The sequence below is a fragment of the Muntiacus reevesi genome, chromosome 7 (genome assembly GCF_963930625.1).
Source record: "Muntiacus reevesi chromosome 7, mMunRee1.1, whole genome shotgun sequence".
NCBI lineage: Eukaryota > Metazoa > Chordata > Mammalia > Artiodactyla > Cervidae > Muntiacus > Muntiacus reevesi.
In genome coordinates, this window is record NC_089255.1 from 54173895 (window position 1) to 54197649 (window position 23755).

Consider the following 23755-nt stretch of genomic DNA (forward strand, 5'->3'; position numbering starts at 1 on the left):
TTCAATAGTATATCTCCATTTTCTCTTTTTCTTACCTCTTTCAACATCACCTCTTTTCTAACAGGTTCAATAATCCTAGTAGTGGTTAGAAAGCAATCACCAGTTTCCTGGGGTTAAGGAGAGTGGCTATAGCATAGCTCAGAAACACAGGCAGAATATAAATCTTTCTTAACATAGATTCAGAGAATTTATTTCCATGAGAACTACCATGATAAAGTTTGGTGACTGAAGAAAGAAGGAAACAAAAATTATGAGTCTCTCTTCTCTCAAACTACATGTGTTTTTCCTGCTACCCCATCACTGTTTTGTAGACTTTCCTGAATTTTAGTGGCGACACAACTGGTACCTCTAGACTAGGAAGGAAAAAGTAAAGAGAAAGGCCTTGAAATGCTCCCCAGTATACAATAAATACAACTACTATGTGCATAACTGATTCACTTTGTTGTACACCTGAAACACACACATTGTAAATCAACTAAACTTCAAAAAAAAAATTAAAAATAAAACTGGCTACAAACATCCAGGGAAAAGTGAACTTAAGTAAATGCAATTAAAGCCCCAAGGGAGTGGCAATCTAACTCAGAAAGTGATTCATGAAGGTACTTACGTGCCTTCATTCACTGTCACTGATTAAAGAAGTGGCATCAAACTGACATTTAAATAATGTCAAATTATCAGATGCCAGGCAGCCACAGGCACATATCACTCAGATATTCCTCAGAGAAATCTTCTAGGAGTAGCTGGATGACAGCCTTCAGTTAGCACACCTCCAGAACCAACTGCAGCATTTATTTACCCAGGTCACTCTCTCCCCAAGCTGCTGCCACCCAATGAATGGGCATAACAGACCAGCCGCGGATGCTCAGGGTGGGACTCCTCTCATAGCCAGCCTGTTCTCTGGGACTCCCCACTGACTGACACTTTGCTGTAGTCTCACGCAGTTTCACTGCAGTCAGTTTAAGGCTTCTCATGCCTAGTTTTCCTTCCTCCTTCTCTTTTCCCAGGTTATCAGACCTGCATCATGGTTCAAGGCATTTCCTGCCTACCACTGTTGTTTCTCCACTTTATCTGAGATGGTTTTCTCCCAATAGGTCTCGTATTTTTGTAGCTTGGTAAGACCCTTAGCTTACATAATGACAAAAACTATCAAACTCACAAAAATTCTATAATGTAAAATGTTAAATGATTTTACTGAAACAACCATCTTTACAGCCTTCTCTCTTTTTCTGTCCATCTTTTCTCTCTCCCAATTCCTCTCCCAGAACCTGTCTGAATTATACTGTGACAGATAGGAAAAATAAAATGTTGGCATGTCTTTACCAGCAACACTTACAGGAACTGTACAGAGAGATGAACAGAAATTAGCAGTATTGTTAACTACGTTACCTGGCTTCATTGTATATAGACTGTTATTGTATATTCATTGTACTTCATTGTATGCAGACTGTTATTGTATATTCATTGTACTTCATTGTATATAGACTGTTATTGACACTTGAGATGTGAGAGGGAAGGATGGCAGTGGTCTGTCTCTGAACTGACTAGGAGTGCAGAGGGTGAAGGATACAGCAGCCTTGTCCTGAAACAGCAACGACTCCCTGTTTTCACAGTCAGCTCCAGTCTCAGTTTCCCAGGACAATAGAAATTTTAATATTGAGAATTATAGTGACAATTTGCTTTATTAAAATATATATTTAAATACTAATAGGGAAAGTAAAATAAGAAACAAATATTTCTGGAAGACAATTTGACTGAAAATTTGCATTTAAATGTATTCTTCAAGTTCTTCAGGAGGAATCTATTTTCAGGTAACAAAAAATTCTCTTTCTGATGACTAAAAATTATCACCCCTTTCCCATACCGCCATAATTCCAAAATCCCTTGCTAAGTCCATGAAGGAGGACGTTTCTAGAAAAATAATGTGGAAAGGATCAAAATGCAAAGATGAACTATTGCAGCTAGACATTTACACAGCATACACTTAACAAAACATTTAGGTAGACTAACTCTTTTGCACTGACAATGATGAAAGTCCATATTCAGACATGAGATAGGAAAGCAAGTTGTTATTAAGTGATGAATGCCCCAGGAAGGTAGGAACTGCAAGCACTGTGATATCATAAACTCAGATAAGCCTCTAAGACTATGACATACAATATTTTTCCAAAATTAAATTGAAATTCAACTTATTTTCTAAGATAAATACTTCTACTTGATGTATCACACTGTCACTTTTTAGTAATTAAAGAAAGTATATATGGTTTAGTGGGGAGAGGATAATCCATTTACTACCTGACTTTTCTATAACTAATCCGTAGTGAGCTTTTGCCACAGTTGGTTTTCATAACAGATTTAAATTATTGTGATATTCCAATATAAATGCAATTCCTCATGTATTTAAAGAGCATCAAAAGGTCTGTATATATAGCAAATATCTTACTTATTTGAAAAATCCAAATAAAATGATTTTATTATGTTGGAGCTTTAAAATTGAAACAAAATTTTTCATATGGGTTACAGTAAATAGTATGTGGATGTTACTTAACAAGATTCATTTTAAAGGAATGAAAATACTATAAAACATAACTGAGACTCTTTCTTTGCCCCAACCTAAAACATATCTAAATTTTGCTTCTATTTCTATTATACACAGATGTGTTCAAATTGCAATACTTAAAAAACAATTTATTTATCCTGTGCATAAGCTTTGATCCACACACTACACTTTGAAAACTGATTATACGTCTGTTCTAGTATCATTTACAATAATGATGCTTAGAAATATTCTGGAAAAATTAATATAAGAATGAACAAATATTATACAAATATTTTGAAAAATTTCCATTACATATAAATAATGAGGTGGAAAGTTTTCCAAAGTACTAATATGTTTTCAAGCAGTAAAAAAGAAAAGGTAAGGAAAAAGAAACCCACAAGTTGAAGATGAAGGACAGTATTACTGATTAAGGTCACAGACTCTGGAACTAACTGGGTTTGAATACTCACTTTGCTACTTACTAGCTGTATGAAGAGAAATGTCCTTTTTTTTTTTAACTGCTATATATATGGTGGTCAAAATAGTACTTACCTCAAAGAGCCATTGTAAAGAACAAATGAGTCATTATTTATGAAACAACTATGATGATACCCACTATTAAATCAACACTAAGTTACTGTTTATAGAATGGCCGTGTGTTGGCATTTATGTTCAATGTACAGGGATATACAAAACTATTTATTCTATAAAAATATATACAACATATATATGTATATTCATATATATATGGATATATATATGCATGTATATGCAAGCACACAGGAAAAGGCCTAACAGCACATGAGCCAAATTGTATCTTTAGGGGCATTAAAGTAGATCTTTGTTAAGTGTTTTACATAGAAAATATAATTAACACATTATTTTGTGGTCGTATTTTAAATATTTTTATACACCCATCAAATGCAATTGCAGAAAATGATTACATTGATTGACTTATTGAACAGAAAGATATTCTCATGCAGATGTCATTAAGTGCAAACAAGCATATCAAAACACTGTATTAACTGTACTAGTAATTAAAATTATATGGTTATGTCTTGTCTATGGAATGATCTATTCTGGCTAGGTGATTTTAATTTTCTTCTTTATATACAGATACATTTATTCATAATTAAACTTAAATATACACAAATCTATATACTTTTTAAAAGGCACTATAAAACTATTTTACTGCAAGAAGAAAGCAACAGCAAGGCAAGCTAATTATACCATCATGCAACATTCTGCACTCAAAATACCTATGTTGAGAGCACAGCCAAGAAACATTGATGAATGGAATGAATTAGGAAGGTTATGAATGTACTCACCCACCAAAGGCCTGTAGTGCAGAGAATTTGGAAGCATCCACATCATTGCCACTTACTATCCGAGCCTTAAATGAAAATGGAGAGAAACAAAAGAAACAGACTTTTAGCATCCTATAGCTATGTACACATGAATTTGGAACACGCGTCAACTGCACTAGACACGTAACACCTAGTATGACAGATGCTAAGCAGGGTCAGCTCCAAGTCAAAGCTACTGTGTTTTTATGGGTGGAGGTTTTGAAATTAGCTGTCAGCATTCAAACAAAAGCACTGGCAGAGTCAAGGAAAATATCATATTCCAATACCATTTGCCCTTAAAACTTGGTATGTGCAGTGAAGATCATGAATCAGTCAGAGAGATCATGATTCACCAGACTTAACAACAGATGCTGCGTTTGACAGTAGCAGACCCCTAGGTTGGCAAGTGTAAGCTATAGTAAGCGAAGCTGGCAAGGTGTTATCTCTTCATAAAAGCAACAGATTGGGGCACACTTAAAGGACAACCAATGAATGGAAAGCTGGGATAACATGCACAGTTCACAACTAAAACCGAAGAACCAAAACAGGTCTAATATGTCACAAACAAACATGTACAAAAAGACAAGATCCCTCAGGAGGGAAGAAAAAGTATGATTTAAAACCTTTTCATCCACAGAACTGCTATCTGAAAGAGAATCAGGAAAAGAAGGAATAAATGTTAGATGGAGTACTTTTCAAGAAATCATTTAAACATATACATGAACAAAGTGTTAATGTTATATAGTTTAAAATTATAAATGAATCCCAAGGGAAGAAGGATAGCTGGTCCCTGCAATTTAAAGAGTTGGAAAATGTGCCAGAATGCTTGAAAAGTATAAAAGGGTGATTACAGAGCTTAACAAAAGACAATGTGTCATTAAAAGAACAGAACAGTTGAAGTGTCAGAATGCCTAGGCTCCAGCTGGGACTCCGCTACTTGCTAAGAACACTGGGCAAACTACCAAATGGTCTGGAGTCTAGACCTAACTCTGAAATAAAGTCACTAATACTTTGCTTTTTGCCTCCAAACTTTGTGAAGAGGATCAATTAAGGTCAATATATGTGAAAGTAAACCCCAGGTGACTATACAAATTAAAGAATTTTTATTATGGGATTATTTATTGCTTCTCATATCACAGAACTTAAGAATTAAAAGATTAAGTATATTTCACCTTGCAAATAAGAAATCTAATGCCTGAAGGGGTTAAATGACTTAAGATTCCCAAACCACCAAATTACAGAGTGATATAAATCCAGGGCTTCTGACTCCCCATCTGCTGCTCTTTGGATTCAATGTTTCAAGTAAGTTGAACAAAACAGTGAGGGATGGTTGGTCCATGGTTCTCCAGTATAACTTAGGACAAAATCACAAAGTCAGTAATTCTCAGTTTCAACTGCTCATGGGCCTAAGTAGATGAATGATGGACTTGTGATTTTTCAAATTTTTTGTTTCTTTTTGAAACTCAAGTCTAAATTTTCAAGGGTCATCATAGCATGGCCCATTTCTAAATTACACAATGTTACTGTTTTTTAGCATAAAGCCAGAGGGATTTCCATGTGAATACAAGTTTGCAGAAAGCTAGAACTGGTGTTCTAAGAACCTTACAGTTCTTATATCCCAGACCCCTTATTTTCACAGATTAGTCCCAGAGAGAGAACGATTTGCTCAAGGACATGTAATTCAATGATGATTTTTATTGATAAAAATCTGAAATTATTTGTTTTCTTGACCCATGAAATATGAACCAGTTAATATAACTAAATATTTTTGTGTAATATTGAAGATTTTACACTATCGCATGGTTATATCTTTGAATATAAAGCACAGTAGGCACAATATAAAATAATAGAGCAATATGGCCATAAATATTTTAAATACTTCACAAAATACAGAAAATAAAATTCAGCACTGTATCAGAAGAATAAAATATCATAGCCATGAAGATTTTTTCAAAAGCATGATTTAAAAATCATTGACTACTATAAAATGACATCAACTGATCATAAAATACATATCTGCATTTAAGTAGGAGCATACAAATTATTTGATAAAATTTCAAAACCTTCCAAATAATTTTTAACCTACTTAGGCTGGAATGAGTTAAGTTTCATATGCTGAAAAATGTCTTTCAGAATCAACTTAAGTGTCAAATATTAGGATATCCCTGTTATTAAAAGGCAAAAATGTCCACTACAATATTTTAATTTATTTCCATAAATCCTAACCAATAGTGTAAAACAGAAATAAAGAACATAAATGTTGGAAGGTAAAATACAAAGTTTTTATTTTTCAGAATTATAGTATTATACGCTGAAAACAAGTCAAACCAAACTTCCTGGAAAACTATTATGATTAATCAAATAGACAGCAAATGAATAAATAACCAACACATCAAATAACAACATTATGGTATTTCCTACTAACTAGCAATAGCTAGTTTGGGAAACAATGATATTAAGTCTGATTTCATATATCTAGTATTTTGAAATAGTCCCCCATTCTAACTGGCTTCTATATCGATCATTTGACTGAATAAGGGTAATCTTACAAAAGTTATTAATTTTCAGCTGCTAACTGTAGTAATTCACTAACTTTTCATTCATTGTTTCATTCAGTGTTCATTCATATTTTCACTGAATACATATTTTTATTATCAATTAACCAATTTTGTTCACTTTGACTCCTTTCTTATCCCCTTTAAAATCTTTCTAAAATGGAAATACGATTATCTCCATTCTCTTTTAAAAACCCACTAATTTCACCCATTGCCCACTTGAGAAAAAAAGATCTTTGTCTACTGCAAATTCATGGCTCACCAGTCCTGATTCACATCCTATACTTTGGCCACAAGTAAATTTTTGCTATTTAGTTTTCATCCCATGCTCTTTTAAGTGTGAGCCTTTGCATGTTCAGTTTCTTTCCCCTAAAACAAGTTATCACTTTCATTATCCAGCTAACTGCCTCTCAGTCTTCAAAACTCAGTTGAAACATAACCCCTTTCCTGGAAACTTATCACTTTTCAGGGATTCATGATCTTTATACATAAGTACTATACAGTGCATATTCCCCTTGGCTACTCCTCAACTTTTCTCAGTTTCTTCATCTGAAATCCACTTTTTAAACTCCCATTACATTCCTGAAACATAAGAGATGTCTAGTGAACATTTGCTGAGCACAGAATGTACAACCTTACATAAGCTATACCACTTTACTGAAATATTTAAAAATTTGTTTTAAAAAATTATTATTTCATCTTTTGATATAGGGAGGGTGAATTATTTTCTAACAGATTTACAGATTTAATAGTTAAAACCTAATGGCAAGTTGTTGTAACTTGAAATTATCCTATTTTAAGTGTAACTAGGTTAACAAACAAGTAAAAACATGTAATTTTTTTTGTTTGTTTGACATGTAAGTTTTTTTAAAGGTGATTAATGAGGATGGATTACACACATATTAAAGTCTTTAACAGCTAAAATATCATCCTGGCAAAATAGAATAAAAGATTAGTAAAACGTAAAGTTGGAGAAGGAAATGGCAATCCACTCCAGTATCCTTGCCTGGAAAATCCCACGGACAGAGGAGCCTGGTGGGCTACAGTCCATGGGGCTGTAAGAGTCAGACACGACTTAACAACTAAACCACCAACAACCACCACCACCAAAACATACAATATGGCTAAGTAATATACCCTTATACATAAGAATTTAGTGAATAAGAGAGAACATATTGCTATCAAGGAAATAAAAAACACTAGTTACTAAAATGGTGCTTCAGTTCAGTTCATTCGCTCAGTCGTGTCTGAGCTCTTTGAGACCCCATGAATCACAGCACGCCAGGCTTAGGGAGGTGTAAACAAGATGGCAGAGTAGAAAGACCTGAGTTCTCCCCCTCTCACCAAAATACCAAAACTACAAAGAACTGCTGAACAACCACTGAGAAGAAAATAAAAACACTGGAATCTACCTATATATATCCTATATGCAAAGATAAAGAAAAAGCCACAATGAGATGATAGGAGGGGTGCAATCACAATAAAGTCAAACCCATATCTGCCAGGTGGCAGACCCACAAACTAGAAAACAGCTATATCACAGAGGTTCTCCCACAGGGTTCACATCAGGCACCCCAGCCTGGAGGCCTATGATCAGAAAGAAGAATCCTCAGAATATCTGACTTTGGAGACCAGTAGTGTTTGATCAAAGGAATTCCACAGGTCCGAGAAAAACAGAAACTACTCCTGGAGGGCATGCACAAGATTTCATGTGCACCAGGCCCCAGGAGAAAAGGCAGTGAGTTCATAAAAGCCTGAGCCAGATTTACCTGCTGGCATTGAAGGGTCTCCAGCAGAGGTTCGGGGGTGGGATGGGGTGAGGCTTTCTGCAGTGAGAAAGATACTGGTACTGGTGGCAGTAGTTCTGAAAAGTACTCATTGGCAAGAGCCCTCCAGAAGGTCACCATTTTCTCACCAAGACCTGGCCCACTCAACAGCCTTAAGGCTGAAATGATTCAGACCAAACAACCAACAGGGTGGGAAAACAGCCCACTCCTCAGGAGGAAGGCTGACTAGAGTCTTCCTGAGCTCACAGCTGCTTGATAAACATAGCCCTTGACATGGCTCTATCCACCAGAAGAACAAGGCCAAGCTCCAATCACCAGTGGGCAGGAACCAGTTCCTCCCACCAGAAGCCAGCACAAGCCCCTTAGACCAGCCTTATCCGCCAGGAGGCAGGCAGCAGAAGCAAGAACTATAACCTTGCGGCCTGAGGAATGAACACTACAATCACAGAAAGTTACACATAATAAGACAGCAGAAGAAACGTGTCCAAGATGAAGGAACAAGATGAAACTCCAGAAGAACAACCAAGTGAACTGAAGGCAGGCTATCTACCTGGAAAAAAAAAAAAAAAGAAATCAGAGTAATGATAGTAAACGTGATACAAAATATTGGGGAAAGAAAGGCACATACTGAGAAGATGCAAGAAATGTTTAACAAAGAGCTAGAAGATTGAAAGAACAAACAAATGGAGATGAATAATAACTGAAATGAAAAACACTATAAGGAATCAATAGCAGAATACACAAAGCAGGAAAATGAGTGAGCTAGAAGATTAATTGGTGGAAACCACTGCTGCAGAACAGAATCAATAAAAAAGAATTTACAGAAATGAGGACAGTCTCAGAGACCTCTGGGACAACATTAAATGCACCACTATGGCAGGGTCAAAATAAGAAGAGAGACAAGAGAGGACCTGAGAAAATACTTGAAGAGATGATAGCTGAAAACTTCCCTAACATAGGAAACGAAACATAAACCCAAGTCCAGGAAGCACAGAGTTCCAGGCAGGAAAAGCCCAAAGAGAAACATCCTGAGAGACATGGTAATCAAGTCGACAAAAATTAAAGCCAAAGAGAGAATAATAAAATTAACAAGAAAAAGCAACATAACATACAAGGGGATTTCCATAATGATATCAGTTGATTTTTTTCAGCAGGAACTCTACAGGCCAGAAGGGATTGGCACGATATATATAAAGTGATGAAAGGGAAGAACCTAAAAACAAAAATACTCTACCAAGGAAGGCTCTAATTTGGAATTCACAGAGAAATCAAAAGCTTTACAGAAAAATGAAAGATAAGAGACTTCGGAACCACCAGACCAATTTTGCAACAAATGCTAAGGGACATTCTCCAGTTATAAAAGAAAAGGCCACAACTAGAAACAAGAAAATAATGAATAGAAAATTTCACCAGTAAAGGTAAACAAAAAGGCAGAAAATCATCCAAACACAAATATGATAACAAAATCAGTAATCAGAGATTTCAAATCTCTGATTTGTAGAGTAAATATGCAGAATATTGGAACTGCATTTGAAATTAAGAGAACAGCAACTTAAAAAGCAATTATGTTTATATATAGGTTGCTATATCAAAACCTCATGGTAACTTCAAACCACAAATCTACATTAGATAATCAAAACAAAAATGAAAAAGAAATCCAAATACAATGCTAAAGTCAGTCATCAAATCACAAGAGAATAAAAGAGGAAGGGAAGAAAAAGGACCTATAAAATAAATCCAAAACAATTAACAAAATGGCAATAATAACACAAGTATCTATAGTTACCTTAAATGTAAATGCTCCAACCAAAAGACAGATTGGCTGAATGGATACAAAAACAAGACCTGCATGTATGCTGTCTATAAGAAACACACTTCAATTCTAGGGACAGATACTGACTGAAAGTGGGGGATGTAAAAATATATTCCATGCAAATGGAAATCAAAAGAAAGCTGGAGTAGCAATATTCATATGAAACAAAATAGACTTTAAAGACTGTTTACAAGAAACAAAGAAGGATATCACATGATGATCAAATGATCAATCTAAGAAGATATAACAATTGCAAATATACACAAACCCAATATAGGAGCACCCCAAAATATAAGGCAAAAACTAAAAGCCATAAAAGAAGAAATCAATAGTAACACAATCATAGTGGGAACTTTATAAACAACACCCCACTTTCATTAATGAACAGATCATCCAGAAAGAAAATCAATAAGGAAACAGAGGTCTTAAATGACACGAGACAACATAGACTTAACTGATAAAGTGTACATAGAATGTTCTTCAGACTTAATCACATGCTGGGCCACAAAGTAAGCCTCATTAAATTTAAGAAAACTGAAATCAGATCAAGCATCTTTTCCGACCACAATGTTAAGAGATTTGAAATCAACTACATGAAAAATCTTTAAAAAGCAAACACATGGAGGCTAAACAATATGGTACTAAACAATCAATCGATCACTGAAGAAATCAAAATATAAAATACCTTGAGATATATAAAAATGAAATCATGACAATCCAAAACCTAAGAAATCCAGCAAAAGCAGTTTGAAAGGGGAAGTTTATAGCAATACATTCTTACCTCAGGAAATGAGAAAAATTACAAATAAACAACTTACACCTAAAGCAACTAAAGAAGGAACAACAAACCAAAGCCAAAGATAGCAGAACAAAAGAAATCATAAAGATCAAAGCAGAAAAAATTGAAATAGTGATGATGAAAACAATAAGAAAGATAAATTAAAACCTAGTTCTTAGAAAAGATAAACAAAATTGATAAAATTATAGCTAGCCTAAGCAAGAAAAAAAAAAGAGAGCTCAAATTAATAAAATTAGAAATTATAAAGGAAAAGTTACAACTGACACCACAGAAATACAAAGGATTAAACGAGAATACTACAAGCAACTATATGCTAATAAAAGGGATGACCTAGAAGAAATGAACAAATTCTTAGAAAGATGCAATGTTCCAAGACTGAACCAGGAAGAAATAGAAAATATTAATAGACAATGCAAGGACAGAAGTTGAAACTGTGATTAAAAAACTCACATAAAAGTTCAGAACCAGACTGGGTTCACAGGAAAATTCTATAAAATGTTTCCAGAAGAGTTAACACCTATCCTTTTCAAAATATTACAAAAAGGAACACTCCCAAACTCATTCTTTGACGCCATCATTACCTTGAAACCAAAGACAAAGACACTACAAAAAAGAAAACTACAAAGACAGCCCTCAGATTGGGAGAAAATAATAGCAAATGAGGAAACAGAGAAAGGATTCATCTCAAAAATATACAAGCAACTCTTGAAGCTCAATTCCAGAAAAATAAATGACCCAATCAAAAAAATGGACCAAAGAACTAAACAGACATTTCTCCAAAGGAGACACACAGATGGCTAACAAACACATGAAAAGATGCTCAACATCACTCATTATTAGAGAAATGCAAATCAAAACCACGATGAGGTACCATTGCACGCCAGTCAGGATGGCTGCTATCCAAAAGTCTACAAGCAATAAATGCTGGAGAGGGTGTGGAGAAAAGGGAACCCTCTTACACTGTTGGTGGGAATGAAAACTAGTACAGCCACTATGGAAAACAGTGTGGAGATTTCTTAAAAAACTGGAAATAGAACTGCCATATGACCCAGCAGTACCACTTCTGGGCATACACACCGAGGAAACCAGATCTGAAAGAGACACGTGCACCCCAATGTTCATCACAGCACTGTTTATAATAGCCAGGACATGGAAGCAGCCTAGATGCCCATCAGTAGACGAATGGATAAGGAAGCTGTGGTACATATACACCATGGAATATTACTCAGCTGTTAAAAAGAATTCATTTGAATCAGTTCTAATGAGATGGATGAAACTGGAGCCCATTATACAGAGTGAAGTAAGCCAGAAAGATAAAGAACATTACAGCATACTAACACAAATATATGGAATTTAGAAAGATGGTAACGATAACCCTATATGCAAAACAGAAAAAGAGACACAGAAGTACAGAACAGACTTTTGAACTCTGTGGGAGAAGGTGAGGGTGGGATGTTTCGAAAGAACAGCATGTATATTATCTATGGTGAAACAGATCACTAGCCCAGGTGAGATGCATGAGACAAGTGCTCGTGCCTGGTGCACTGGGAGGACCCAGAGGAGTCAGGTGGAGAGGGAGGTGGGAGGGGGGATCGGGATGGGGAATATGTGTAACTCAATGGCTGATTCATGTCAATGTATGACAAAACCCAATGAAATGTTGTGAGTAATTAGCCTCCAACTAATAAAATAAAATTAAAAAAAAAGCAAACAAACAAGCAAACAAAAAAATACAAAAGCATCAGTTCGTCAGTGCTCAGCTTTCTTTGTAGTACAACTCTCGCATCTATACATGACCTCGGGAAAAATCATAGCCTTGACTAGATGGACCTTTCTTGACAAAGTAATGTCTCTGCTTTTTAATATGCTGTCTAGGTTGGTCATAACTTTCCTAACAAGGAGTAAGCGTCTTTTAATTTCATGGCTGCAGTCACCATCTGCAGTGATTTTGGAGCCCAGAAAAATAAAGTCAGCCACTGTTCTCACTGTCTCCCCATCCATTTCCCATGAAGTGATGTGACCGGATGCCATGATCTTAGTTTTTCCATTCCATTTAGGCTGTCACTTATCAGCTGTTTTGCTCTCAGCCTTAAATGTTTCTCCTCTGCCTCAGATAGTTTCCCTGATGTGGGGATTGGACCACTGCTTCAGTTTCCCCACTCGCAGGTGGGGAAAGTCCAGTCCTACTAACAGTCCTGTTTCTCCCCACTAGTTCCTTATCCTATTGAGTTTTGCATTTGTTCTATATATTCTTTTCCACTGGTCAGGTACTCCTGTCCACTCTCAGCTGGTGTTCTGCATATACTTCTGTGTCTGAAGGTATATTCCTGATGTATCCATGTAGACAGATGTACTCCACGTCCATCTACTCCTCTGCCATCTTGTTCTTGTCTTTCTGTTTAAGTAACTTCATTTTTATCATTTCTTTCTAGGTTCCACATATAGGAGATGTCAGATCATATTTCTCCTCCTCTGTTTGACCTACTTCACTGGGTCTGACAATCTCTAAGTCCAAATCCTCTGCCCATTTTTTGATTGGATTGTTTGATTTTTTTTTGTTTGTTTGTTTGTTTTGGTATTGAGTTGCATGAGCTGTTTATAACTTTTGAAAATTATTCCCTTGTTGGTCACATCATTTGCAAGTATTTTCTCCTATTCTGTGGGTTGTCTTTTCATTTTGTTTATGGTCTTCCTTGCTGTGCAAAAGCTTTTATCTTTAATTAGGTCCCATTTGTTTGTTTTTATTTCCATTAGTCTAGGAGGTGGGTCAAAAAACGTTTTGCTGTGATTTATGTCCAAGAGTGTTTTGCCTGTTTTTCTCTAAGTGTTCTGTGTTCTCCAGTCTTATATTTAGGACTTAAATCCATTTTGAGTTTATTTTTGTGTGTGGGAGTAGAGAATGTTGTAATTTCACTCTTCTGTATGTAGCTCTCCAGCTTTCCCCAGAACCATTTATTGAAAAGACTACTCTCTCTCCATTGTATATTCTTGCCTCTTTTGTCATAGATTAGGTGACTGTAAGTACATGGGTTTATCCGGGCTTTCCGTCCTGTTCCACTGATCTGTGTTTCTGTTTTTATGTCATTACCAGTGTTTTGTTGACTATAGCTTGTAGTGTAGTCTGAAGTCAGGGCACCTGATATCTCCAGCTCCACAAGATTTCACAAAATTGCTTTGGATATTTGGAGATTTTCATGTTTCCATACAAATTTTGGGCTTCTCTGGTAGCTCAGAAGATAAAGAATCTGCCTGCAATACAGGAGATCCAGGGTCAGTGCCTGGATCAGGAAACTCCCCTGAAGAAGGAAATGGCAGCCCACTTCAATATTCTTGCCTGGAGAATCTCACCAACAGAGGAACCTGGTGGGCTGCAGTCCATGGGGTCACAAAAAGTCAGACACAACTGAGCAACTGACACTATAAATTTAAGACTTTTTTGGTTCTAATTTTGTGGAAAATGCCATTGTAATTTGATAGGGATTGCACTGAATCTTTAGATTACCTTGGGTAATATAGTCATTTTTGAAAATATTGATTCTTCAAATTGAACAACATGGTATATCTTTTCATCTGTTTGTGTCATCTCTTATTTATTTCATCATTGTTTTATAGTGTTTGAAGTATAGGTCTTTTGCCTCCTTGGGTAGGTTTATCCTTAGGTATTTGATTACTTTTGATGCATTAGTGAATGGAATTATTTCTTTAATTTCTGTTTCTGACCTTTGATTGTTCATGTTATGAATGCAACAGGTTTCTTTGTTATGTATCCTGCAAGTTTACTTAATTAATTGATGAGCTCTAGTACTTTTCTACTAGCATCTTTAGAATTTTCTAAGTATAATGTCATGTCATCTGCAAGCAGTGACACTTTTACTACTTTTCCAATTTGTATTCCTTTCTTTCTTTTCCTTCTCTGATTGCCATGGCTAGGACTTCCAAAACTATGTTGGAAAAAGTAGCAAGAGTGGACATCCTTGTCTTGTCCTTGATCTTAGAGCAAATGTTTTCAGCTTTTCACCTTTGACTGACATTGGCTGTAAGTTTGTTATATTGAGGTATATTTCCTGAATGCCTACTTTCTGGAGTTTTCAACATAAATGGGTGCTGAATTTTGTCAAATTTATTTTTTTCTCCATCGATTGAGATGGTTATATGTTTTTTAGTCTTTAATTTGTTAATGTGGTGAATCACATTTACTGATTTACAGATACTAAAAAATCTTTGCATTCCTGGGATAAATCCTGCTTCTTTGTGGTGTATGATCCTTCAAATGCATTGTTGCATTTGGTTTGCTAGTATTTTGTTGAGAATTTTTGAATCTGTATTCATCAGTGATACTGACCTGTAGTTTTCTTTTTTTTTCCTTATTTTATTAGTTGGAGGCTAATTACTTCACAACATTTCATTGGGTTTTGTCATACATTGACATGAATCAGCCATTGAGTTACACATATTCCCCATCCCGATCCCCCCTCCCACCTCCCTCTCCACCCGACTCCTCTGGGTCCTCCCAGTGCACCAGGCACGAGCACTTGTCTCATGCATCTCACCTGGGCTAGTGATCTGTTTCACCATAGATAATATACATGCTGTTCTTTCGAAACATCCCACCCTCACCTTCTCCCACAGAGTTCAAAAGTCTGTTCTGTACTTCTGTGTCTCTTTTTCTGTTTTGCATATAGGGTTATCGTTACCATCTTTCTAAATTCCATATATTTGTGTTAGTATGCTGTAATGTTCTTTATCTTTCTGGCTTACTTCACTCTGTATAATGGGCTCCAGTTTCATCCATCTCATTAGAACTGATTCAAATGAATTCTTTTTAACAGCTGAGTAATATTCCATGGTGTATATGTACCACAGCTTCCTTATCCATTCATCTGCTGATGGGCATCTAGGTTGCTTCCATGTCCTGGCTATTATAAACAGTGCTGTGATGAACATTGGGGTGCACGTGTCTCTTTCAGATCTGGTTTCCTCGGTGTGTATGCCCAGAAGTGGTACTGCTGGGTCATATGGCAGTTCTATTTCCAGTTTTTTAAGAAATCTCCACACTGTTTTCCATAGTGGCTGTACTAGTTTTCATTCCCACCAACAGTGTAAGAGGGTTCCCTTTTCTCCACACCCTCTCCAGCATTTATTGCTTGTAGACTTTTGGATAGCAGCCATCCTGACTGGCGTGCAATGGTACCTCATCGTGGTTTTGATTTGCATTTCTCTAATAATGAGTGATGTTGAGCATCTTTTCATGTGTTTGTTAGCCATCTGTGTGTCTCCTTTGGAGAAATGTCTGTTTAGTTCTTTGGTCCATTTTTTGATTGGGTCATTTATTTTTCTGGAATTGAGCTTCAAGAGTTGCTTGTATATTTTTGAGATGAATCCTTTCTCTGTTTCCTCATTTGCTATTATTTTCTCCCAATCTGAGGGCTGTTTTTTCACCTTACTTATAGTTTCCTTTGTAGTGTAGAAGCTTTTAAGTTTCATTAGGTCCCATTTGTATAGTTTTGCTTTTGTTTCCAATATTCTGGGAGGTGGGTCATAGAGGATCCTGCTGAGACTTATGTCGGAGAGTGTTTTGCCTATATTCTCCTCTAGGAATTTTATAGTTTCTGGTCTTACATTTAGATCTTTAATCCATTTTGAGTTTATTTTTGTGTGTGGTGTTAGAAAGTGTTCTAGTTTCATTCTTTTACAAGTGGTTGACCAGTTTTCCCAGCACCACTTGTTAAAGAGGTTGTCTTTTCTCCATTGTATATCCTTGCCTCCTCTGTCAAAGATAAGGTGTCCATAGGTTCATGGATTTATCTCTGGGCTTTCTATTCTCTCCCATAGATCTATATTTCTGTCTTTGTGCCAGTGCCATACTGTCTTGATGACTGTGGCTTTGTAGTAGAGTCTGAAGTCAGGCAGGTTGATTCCTCCAGTTCCATTCTTCTTTCTCAAGATTACTTTGGCTATTCGAGGTTTTTTGTATTTCCATACAAATTGTGAAATTATTTGTTCTAGTTCTGTGAAAAATACCTTTGGTAGCTTGATAAGGATTGCATTGAATCTATAGGTTGCTTTGGATAGAAGAGCCATTTTCACAATATTGATTCTTCCAATCCATGAACAGGGTATGTTTCTCCATCTGTTTGTGTCCTCTTTGATTTCTTTCATCAGTGTTTTATATTTTCTATGTATAGGTCTTTTGTTTCTTTAGGTAGATATACTCCTAAGTATTTTATTCTTTTTGTTGCAATGGTGAATGGTATTGTTTCCTTAATTTCTCTGTTTTTTCATTGTTAGTATATAGGAATGCAAGGGATTTCTGTGTGTTAATTTTATATCCTGCAACTTTACTATATTCATTGATTAGCTCTAGTAATTTTCTGGAAGAGTCTTTAGGGTTTTCTATGTAGAGGATCATGTCATCTGCAAACAGCGAGAGTTTCACTTCTTCTTTTCCTATCTGGATTCCTTTTACGTCTTTTTCTGCTCTGATTGCTGTGGCCAAAACTTCCAACACTATGTTGAATAGTAGTGGTGAGAGTGGGCACCCTTGTCTTGTTCCTGATTTCAGGGGAAATGCTTTCAATTTTTCACCATTGAGGGTGATGCTTGCTGTGGGTTTGTCATATATAGCTTTTATTATGTTGAGGTATGTTCCTTCTATTCCTGCTTTCTGGAGAGTTTTAATCATAAATGAGTGTTGAATTTTGTCAAAGGCTTTCTCTGCATCTATTGAGATAATCATATGGTTTTTATCTTTCAATTTGTTAATGTGGTGTATTACATTGATTGATTTGCAGATATTAAAGAATCCTTGCATTCCTGGGATGAAGCCCACTTGGTCATGGTGTATGATTTTTTAATATGTTGTTGGATTCTGTTTGCTAGAATTTTGTTAAGGATTTTTGCATCTATGTTCATCAGTGATATTGGCCTGTAGTTTTCTTTTTTTGTGGCATCTTTGTCTGGTTTTGGAATTAGGTGATGGTGGCCTCATAGAATGAGTTTGGAAGTTTACCTTCATCTGCAATTTTCTGGAAGAGTTTGAGTAAGATAGGTGTTAGCTCTTCTCTAAATTTTTGGTAGAATTCAGCTGTGAAGCCATCTGGTCCTGGGCTTTTGTTTGCTGGAAGATTTTTGATTACAGTTTCGATTTCCTTGCTTGTGATGGGTCTGTTAAGATCTTCTATTTCTTCCTGGTTCAGTTTTGGAAAGTTATATTTTTCTAAGAATTTGTTCATTTCATCCAAGTTGTCCATTTTATTGGCATAGAGCTGCTGGTAGTAGTCTCTTATGATCCTTTGGATTTCAGTGTTGTCTGTTGTGATCTCACCCTTTTCATTTCTTATTTTGTTAATTTGGTTCTTCTTTGTTTCTTAATGAGTCTTGCTAATGGTTTGTCAATTTTGTTTATTTTTTCAAAAAACCAGCTTTAAGCTTTGTTGATTTTTGCTATGGTCTCTTTAGTTTCTTTTGCATTTATTTCTGCCCTAATTTTTAAGATTTCTTCCCTTCTGCTAACCCTGGGGTTCTTCATTTCTTCCTTCTCTAACTGCTTTAGGTGTAGAGTTAGGATATTTATTTGGCTTTTTTCTTGTTTCTTGATGTAAGCCTGTAATGCTATGAACCTTCCCCTTAGCACTGCTTTTACAGGTCCCATAGGTTTTGGGTTGTTTTCATTTTCATTCGTTTCTATACATATTTTGATTTCTTTTTATATTTCTTCTATGATTTGTTGGTTATTCAGAAGCGTGTTATTTAGCCTCCATATGTTGGAATTTTTAACAATTTTTTTCCTGTAATTGAGATCTAATCTTACTGCACTGTTGTCAGAAAAGATGACTGGAATGATTTCAATTTTTTTGAATTTTCCAAGACCAGATTTATGGCCCAGGATGTGATTTATTCTGGAGAAGGTTCCGTGTGCACTTGAGAAAAAGGTGAAGTTGATTGTTTTGGGGTGAAATGTCCTATATATATCAATTAGGTCTAGCTGGTCCATTGTATCATTTAAAGTTTGTGTTTCCTTGTTGATTTTCTGTTTAGTTGATCTATCCATAGTTGTGAGTGGGGTATTAAAGTCTCCCACTATTATTGTGTTACTATTAATGTCCTCTTTCATACTTGTTACCGTACATATTGCGGTGCTCCTATGTTGGGTGCATATATATTTATAATTGTTATATCTTCTTCTTGGATTGATCCTTTGATCATTATGTAGTGTCCTTCTTTGTCTCTTTTCACATCCTTTATTTGAAAGTCTATTTTATCTGATATGAGTATTGCGACTCCTGCTTTCTTTTGGTCTCCATTTGCGTGAATTATTTTTTTCCAACCTTTCACTTTTAGTCTGTATGTGTCTCTTGTTTTGAGGTGGGTCTCTTGTAGACAGCATATATAGGGGTCTTGTTTTTGTATCCATTCAGCCAATCTTTGTCTTTTGGTTGGGGCATTCAACCCATTTACATTTAAGGTAATTATTGATAGGTGTGGTCCCGTTGCCAGTTACTTTGTTGTTTTGGGTTCACGTTTATACAACCTTTCTGCATTTCCTGTCTAGAGAAGATCCTTTAGCATTTGTTGAAGAGCTGGTTTGGTGGTGCTGAATTCTCTCAGCTTTTGCTTGTCTGTAAAGCTTTTGAATTCTCCTTCGTATCTGAATGAGATCCTTCCTGAGTACAGTAATCTAGGTTGTAGGTTATTCTCTTTCATTACTTTCAGTATGTCCTGCCATTCCCTTCTGGCCTGGAGGGTTTCTATTGATAGATCAGCTGTTATCCTTATGGGAATCCCTTTGTGTGTTATTTGTTGCTTCTCCCTTGCTGCTTTTAGTATTTGTTCTTTGTGTTTGATCTTTGTTAATTTGATTAATATGTGTCTTGGGGTGTTTCGCCTTGGGTTTAATCCTGTTTGGGACTCTCTGGGTTTCTTGGACTTGGATGGCTATTTCCTTCCCCATTTTAGGGAAGTTTTCAGCTATTATCTCCTTGAGTATTTTCTCATGGCCTTTCTTTTTGTCTTCTTCTTCTGGGACTCCTATGATTCGAATATTGGGGCGTTTCACATTGTCCCAGAGGTCCCTGAGGTTGTCCTCATTTCTTTTGATTCTTTTTTCTTTTTTCCTCTCTGCTTCATTTATTTCCACCATTCTATCTTCTACCTCACTTATCCTATCTTCTGTCTCCGTTATTCTACTCTTGGTTCCCTCCAGAGTGTTTTTGATCTCATTCATTGCATTATTCATTTTTAATTGACTCTTTTTTATTTCTTCTAGGTCTTTATTAAACATTTCTTTCATCTTTTCAATCTTTGTCTCCAGGCTATTTATCTGTAACTCCATTTTGTTTTCTAGATTTTGGAACATTTTTATTATCATTATTCTAAATTCTTTTTCAGGTAGATTCCCTATCTCCTCCTCTTTTGTTTGACTGGTGGGCACTTGTCATGTTCCTTTACCTGTTGGGTATTTCTCTGCCTTTTCATCTTGTTTAGACTGCTGTGTCTGGAATGGACTTTCTGTATTCTGGAGGTCTGTGGTTCCTTTTTATTGTGGAGTTTTTACCCAGTGGGTGGGGTTAGACGATTGGCTTGTCAAGGTTTCCTGGTTAGGGAAGCTTGTGTCAGTGTTCTGGAGCATGGAACTTGATTTCTTCTCTTTGGAGAGCAATGGAGTGCCCAGTAATGAGTTTTGAGATGGGTCTGTGTGTTAGGTGTGACTTTGGGCAGGCTGTATGTTGACGTTCAGGGCTATGTTCCTGCCTTGCTGGGGAATTTGCATGCTATGTCTTGCTCTAAAACTTGTTGGCTCTTGGGTGGTGGTTGGTTTCAGTGTAGGTATGGAGGCTTTTGGACGGTCACTTATTACTTAAAGATCCATGTAGTCAGGAGTTTTCTGGTGTTCTCAGGTTTTGGGCTTAAGTCTCCTGCCTCTGGATTTCAGTTTTATTCTTCCTGTAGTCTCAGGACTTCAACTATACAGCACTGATAATAAAACTTCTAGGTTAATGGCGAAAAGATTCTCCCCCATTAGGGACTCCCAGAGAGGTTCACAGAGTTACATGAAGAAGAGGAGAGGGAGGAGGGAGATAGAGATGAGCAGGAGGAGAAAAAGGGGGAATCAAGAGGAAAGAGACAGATCTACGCAGTTGTCTGTTCCTAGAGTGTTCTCCGTAGCCCAGACACCCACAAAGATTCACAGAATTGGATTGGGAAGAGAAGGGGAAAGGAGGAAATAGAGGTGTTCTGAGGTAGAAAACAGAGAGTCAAGATTGGGAGAGAATAATCAACACACTCCTGAATAAAAATGGGAACTGAATATTGGATTCTTAAATGTTCACAGTTTATATAATATACTGAAAAACAAAAATTAAAAATCTAGAGTAGAGGTTAGACTCTTAAAAATACTATATTAAAAACAAAAACCAAAACAGCCAAAAAAAAATTTTAGAAATATATATGAGGTTCGGTTTAAAAATAGAGCTTCTGGTGTGATGGCGGCCGCCGACGGGGTCGGGGAGGCCGCGCAAGGCGGGGAGCCCGGTCAGTCAGAGCCGCTGCCGCCTCCCCAGCCGCCGCAGGAAGAGGCGGCAGCGGCGGTGTCCCCTATGGACGACGGGTTCCTGAGCCTGGACTCGCCCACCTATGTCCTGTACAGGGACAGAGCAGAATGGGCTGATATAGATCCAGTGCCACAGAATGATGGCCCCAATCCAGTGGTCCAGATCATTTATATTGAGAAATTTCAGGACGTCTATGATTATTTCCGGGCTGTCCTGCAGCGCGACGAGAGAAGTGAGTCGGCTTTTAAGTTAACCAGAGATGCTATTGAGTTAAATGCAGCCAATTACACAGTGTGGCATTTCCGGAGAGTTCTCTTAAAGTCCCTTCAGAAGGATCTACATGAGGAAATGAACTACATCTCGGCAATAATTGAGGAGCAGCCCAAAAACTAGCAAGTCTGGCATCATAGGCGAGTGCTGGTGGAATGGCTGAGAGACCCATCACAGGAACTTGAGTTTATTGCGGATATTCTTACTCAGGATGCAAAGAATTACCATGCCTGGCAACACCGACAGTGGGTTATTCAGGAATTTAAACTTTGGGATAATGAGCTGCAGTATGTAGACCAACTTCTCAAAGAGGATGTGAGAAATAACTCTGTCTGGAATCAAAGATATTTGGTAATTTCTAACACTACAGGCTATAATGATCGTGCTATATTGGAGAGAGAAGTCCAGTACACTCTGGAAATGATCAAGCTAGTCCCACATAATGAAAGTGCATGGAATTATTTGAAAGGGATTTTGCAGGATCGTGGTCTTTCCAAATATCCCAATCTGTTAAATCAATTACTTGACTTACAGCTCTCCCTACCTAATTGCCTTTCTCGTGGATATCTATGAAGACATGCTAGAAAACCAATGTGACAAGGAGGACATTCTTAATAAAGCATTAGAGTTATGTGAAATCCTAGCTAAAGAAAAGGACACTATAAGAAAAGAATATTGGAGATATATTGGAAGATCCCTTCAAAGCAAACACAGCACAGAAAGTGACCCACCTACAAACGTACAGCAATAATACCATCTCGACGAACTTGATGGGATGCTTTTATTTTTTTAAGAGACTAATGAAGGAGTTAAAAACTAGAGCGGTCATTCCCTTTGCCTGTGGTGTAAAACGTACAATGCACAGGTACTGCTTTTTAACATGAACTAAGTGTGATGCTCCTTGGGTGCTGCTGCTATTCAGACTAGTTCCAAGTAACTTGATTTTTTTTTTTTAAGCAGAGAATTTGGGGGAGGGAGAGGAAACAGAAAGTCCATAAAGGAACTTTTGTAGTCTCAACATTTACTCTAACCCCTTAGCATCAGCTTCTCCCTGAATGGTTTGTGTGTTAGGATTCGGGGCGTTACTGTTCGCAGGTATGTAAAGGAGATAAGGAACTTGCCTTCCGGCTCAGAAAGCAGGGAATGCAGTTGTTAGGTCAGAGCTGCTCCGCCACACGCACAGCATCGTACTCTCAATGTAACCGACTAATGCCAAAAGGATGGTTTTGTAATAAAATTACAGATGTATCCCCCCCCCCAAAAAAAAACAGAGCTTCTCTCTTTTTTTTTTGGTAAGGTTATAGTGTATTGAAAATGAAAATTAAGGAGTAGTAGAGGAGTACTAGAGGACTTTAAGAGAAATAAGAGAAAAAGAAAAATAGAAAATAGAAGAGAAGAAGGAAAAAAAGAAAAAAAAAGAAAAAAATTTAAAAAAATTTTTTAATTAAAAAAAATCGTAAAAATTTATGAAAATGAAAGTTAAGGAGTAATGGGGGAGTAATAGGGAATTTTAAAGGAAAATAAAAGAGAAAAAATAAAAAGGAAAAAATAAAATAAAAAAAATTATTTTTTTTTCCTTACTTAAAAAGAAAAAAAAAAAGTAAAAATATATCTAGGAATTTCTCTGGAGCTGTTGCAGTCAGTGTGGGTTCGGCTCAGTTTCAGATAGCTCCTCGTTCCAGCTTACACTTCTCGATATCTATAGGCCTCTTCCGGTGTAGTCAGTGTTTTCTACAGGGATTTTAATCTGATGCACCAGTCCCTTCTGAAGTGGTTCCCTTTGTTTATTTGGCTTCTGTTTGCCGGTCTCTTCAGGGCCTCATTTCCCCCCTGACACAGGCGGGTGGGGGTGGACTCTTATTCAAGTAGCTAGTTCCATCGCGCTGCGGGGAGGGGCTGGCGATGCGGGGAGGGGCTGGCGCTGCTCAGGCTCCCAGCTGCTCTATATTGAGTGCGCCCCGTGCTGCGCGCGGTTCCAGCTCTTGGGTGTTCCACAAAAGCTTGGAACAGAAAGCTGCGTCTGCTCTTTGTGCCTTCCCCGTCAGAGTGGTCCAGGCAGCTAGGGGCTTGACGCTTGATGGGCGCACTTTCCCCGGGTG

At 36.9% G+C, this 23755-nt stretch overlaps 1 protein-coding gene and 1 pseudogene across 2 annotated transcripts in view; one reads left to right on the forward strand and one right to left on the reverse strand.

The window, feature by feature from the left end:
- UNC13C (unc-13 homolog C) overlaps positions 1 to 23755 on the reverse strand; it is a 621734-nt gene that overhangs the window by 470308 nt on the left and 127671 nt on the right. For both annotated transcript variants that reach the window (XM_065940669.1, XM_065940670.1), the window contains exons 2-3: positions 4506 to 4528; positions 3865 to 3929 (exon numbers count right to left, since the gene is read on the reverse strand). In XM_065940669.1, coding sequence (XP_065796741.1) covers positions 3865 to 3929; positions 4506 to 4528 — 88 coding nt within the window. The remainder of the gene's footprint in view (positions 1 to 3864; positions 3930 to 4505; positions 4529 to 23755) is intronic.
- LOC136171813 (protein farnesyltransferase/geranylgeranyltransferase type-1 subunit alpha pseudogene) lies at positions 21318 to 22756 on the forward strand (annotated as a pseudogene).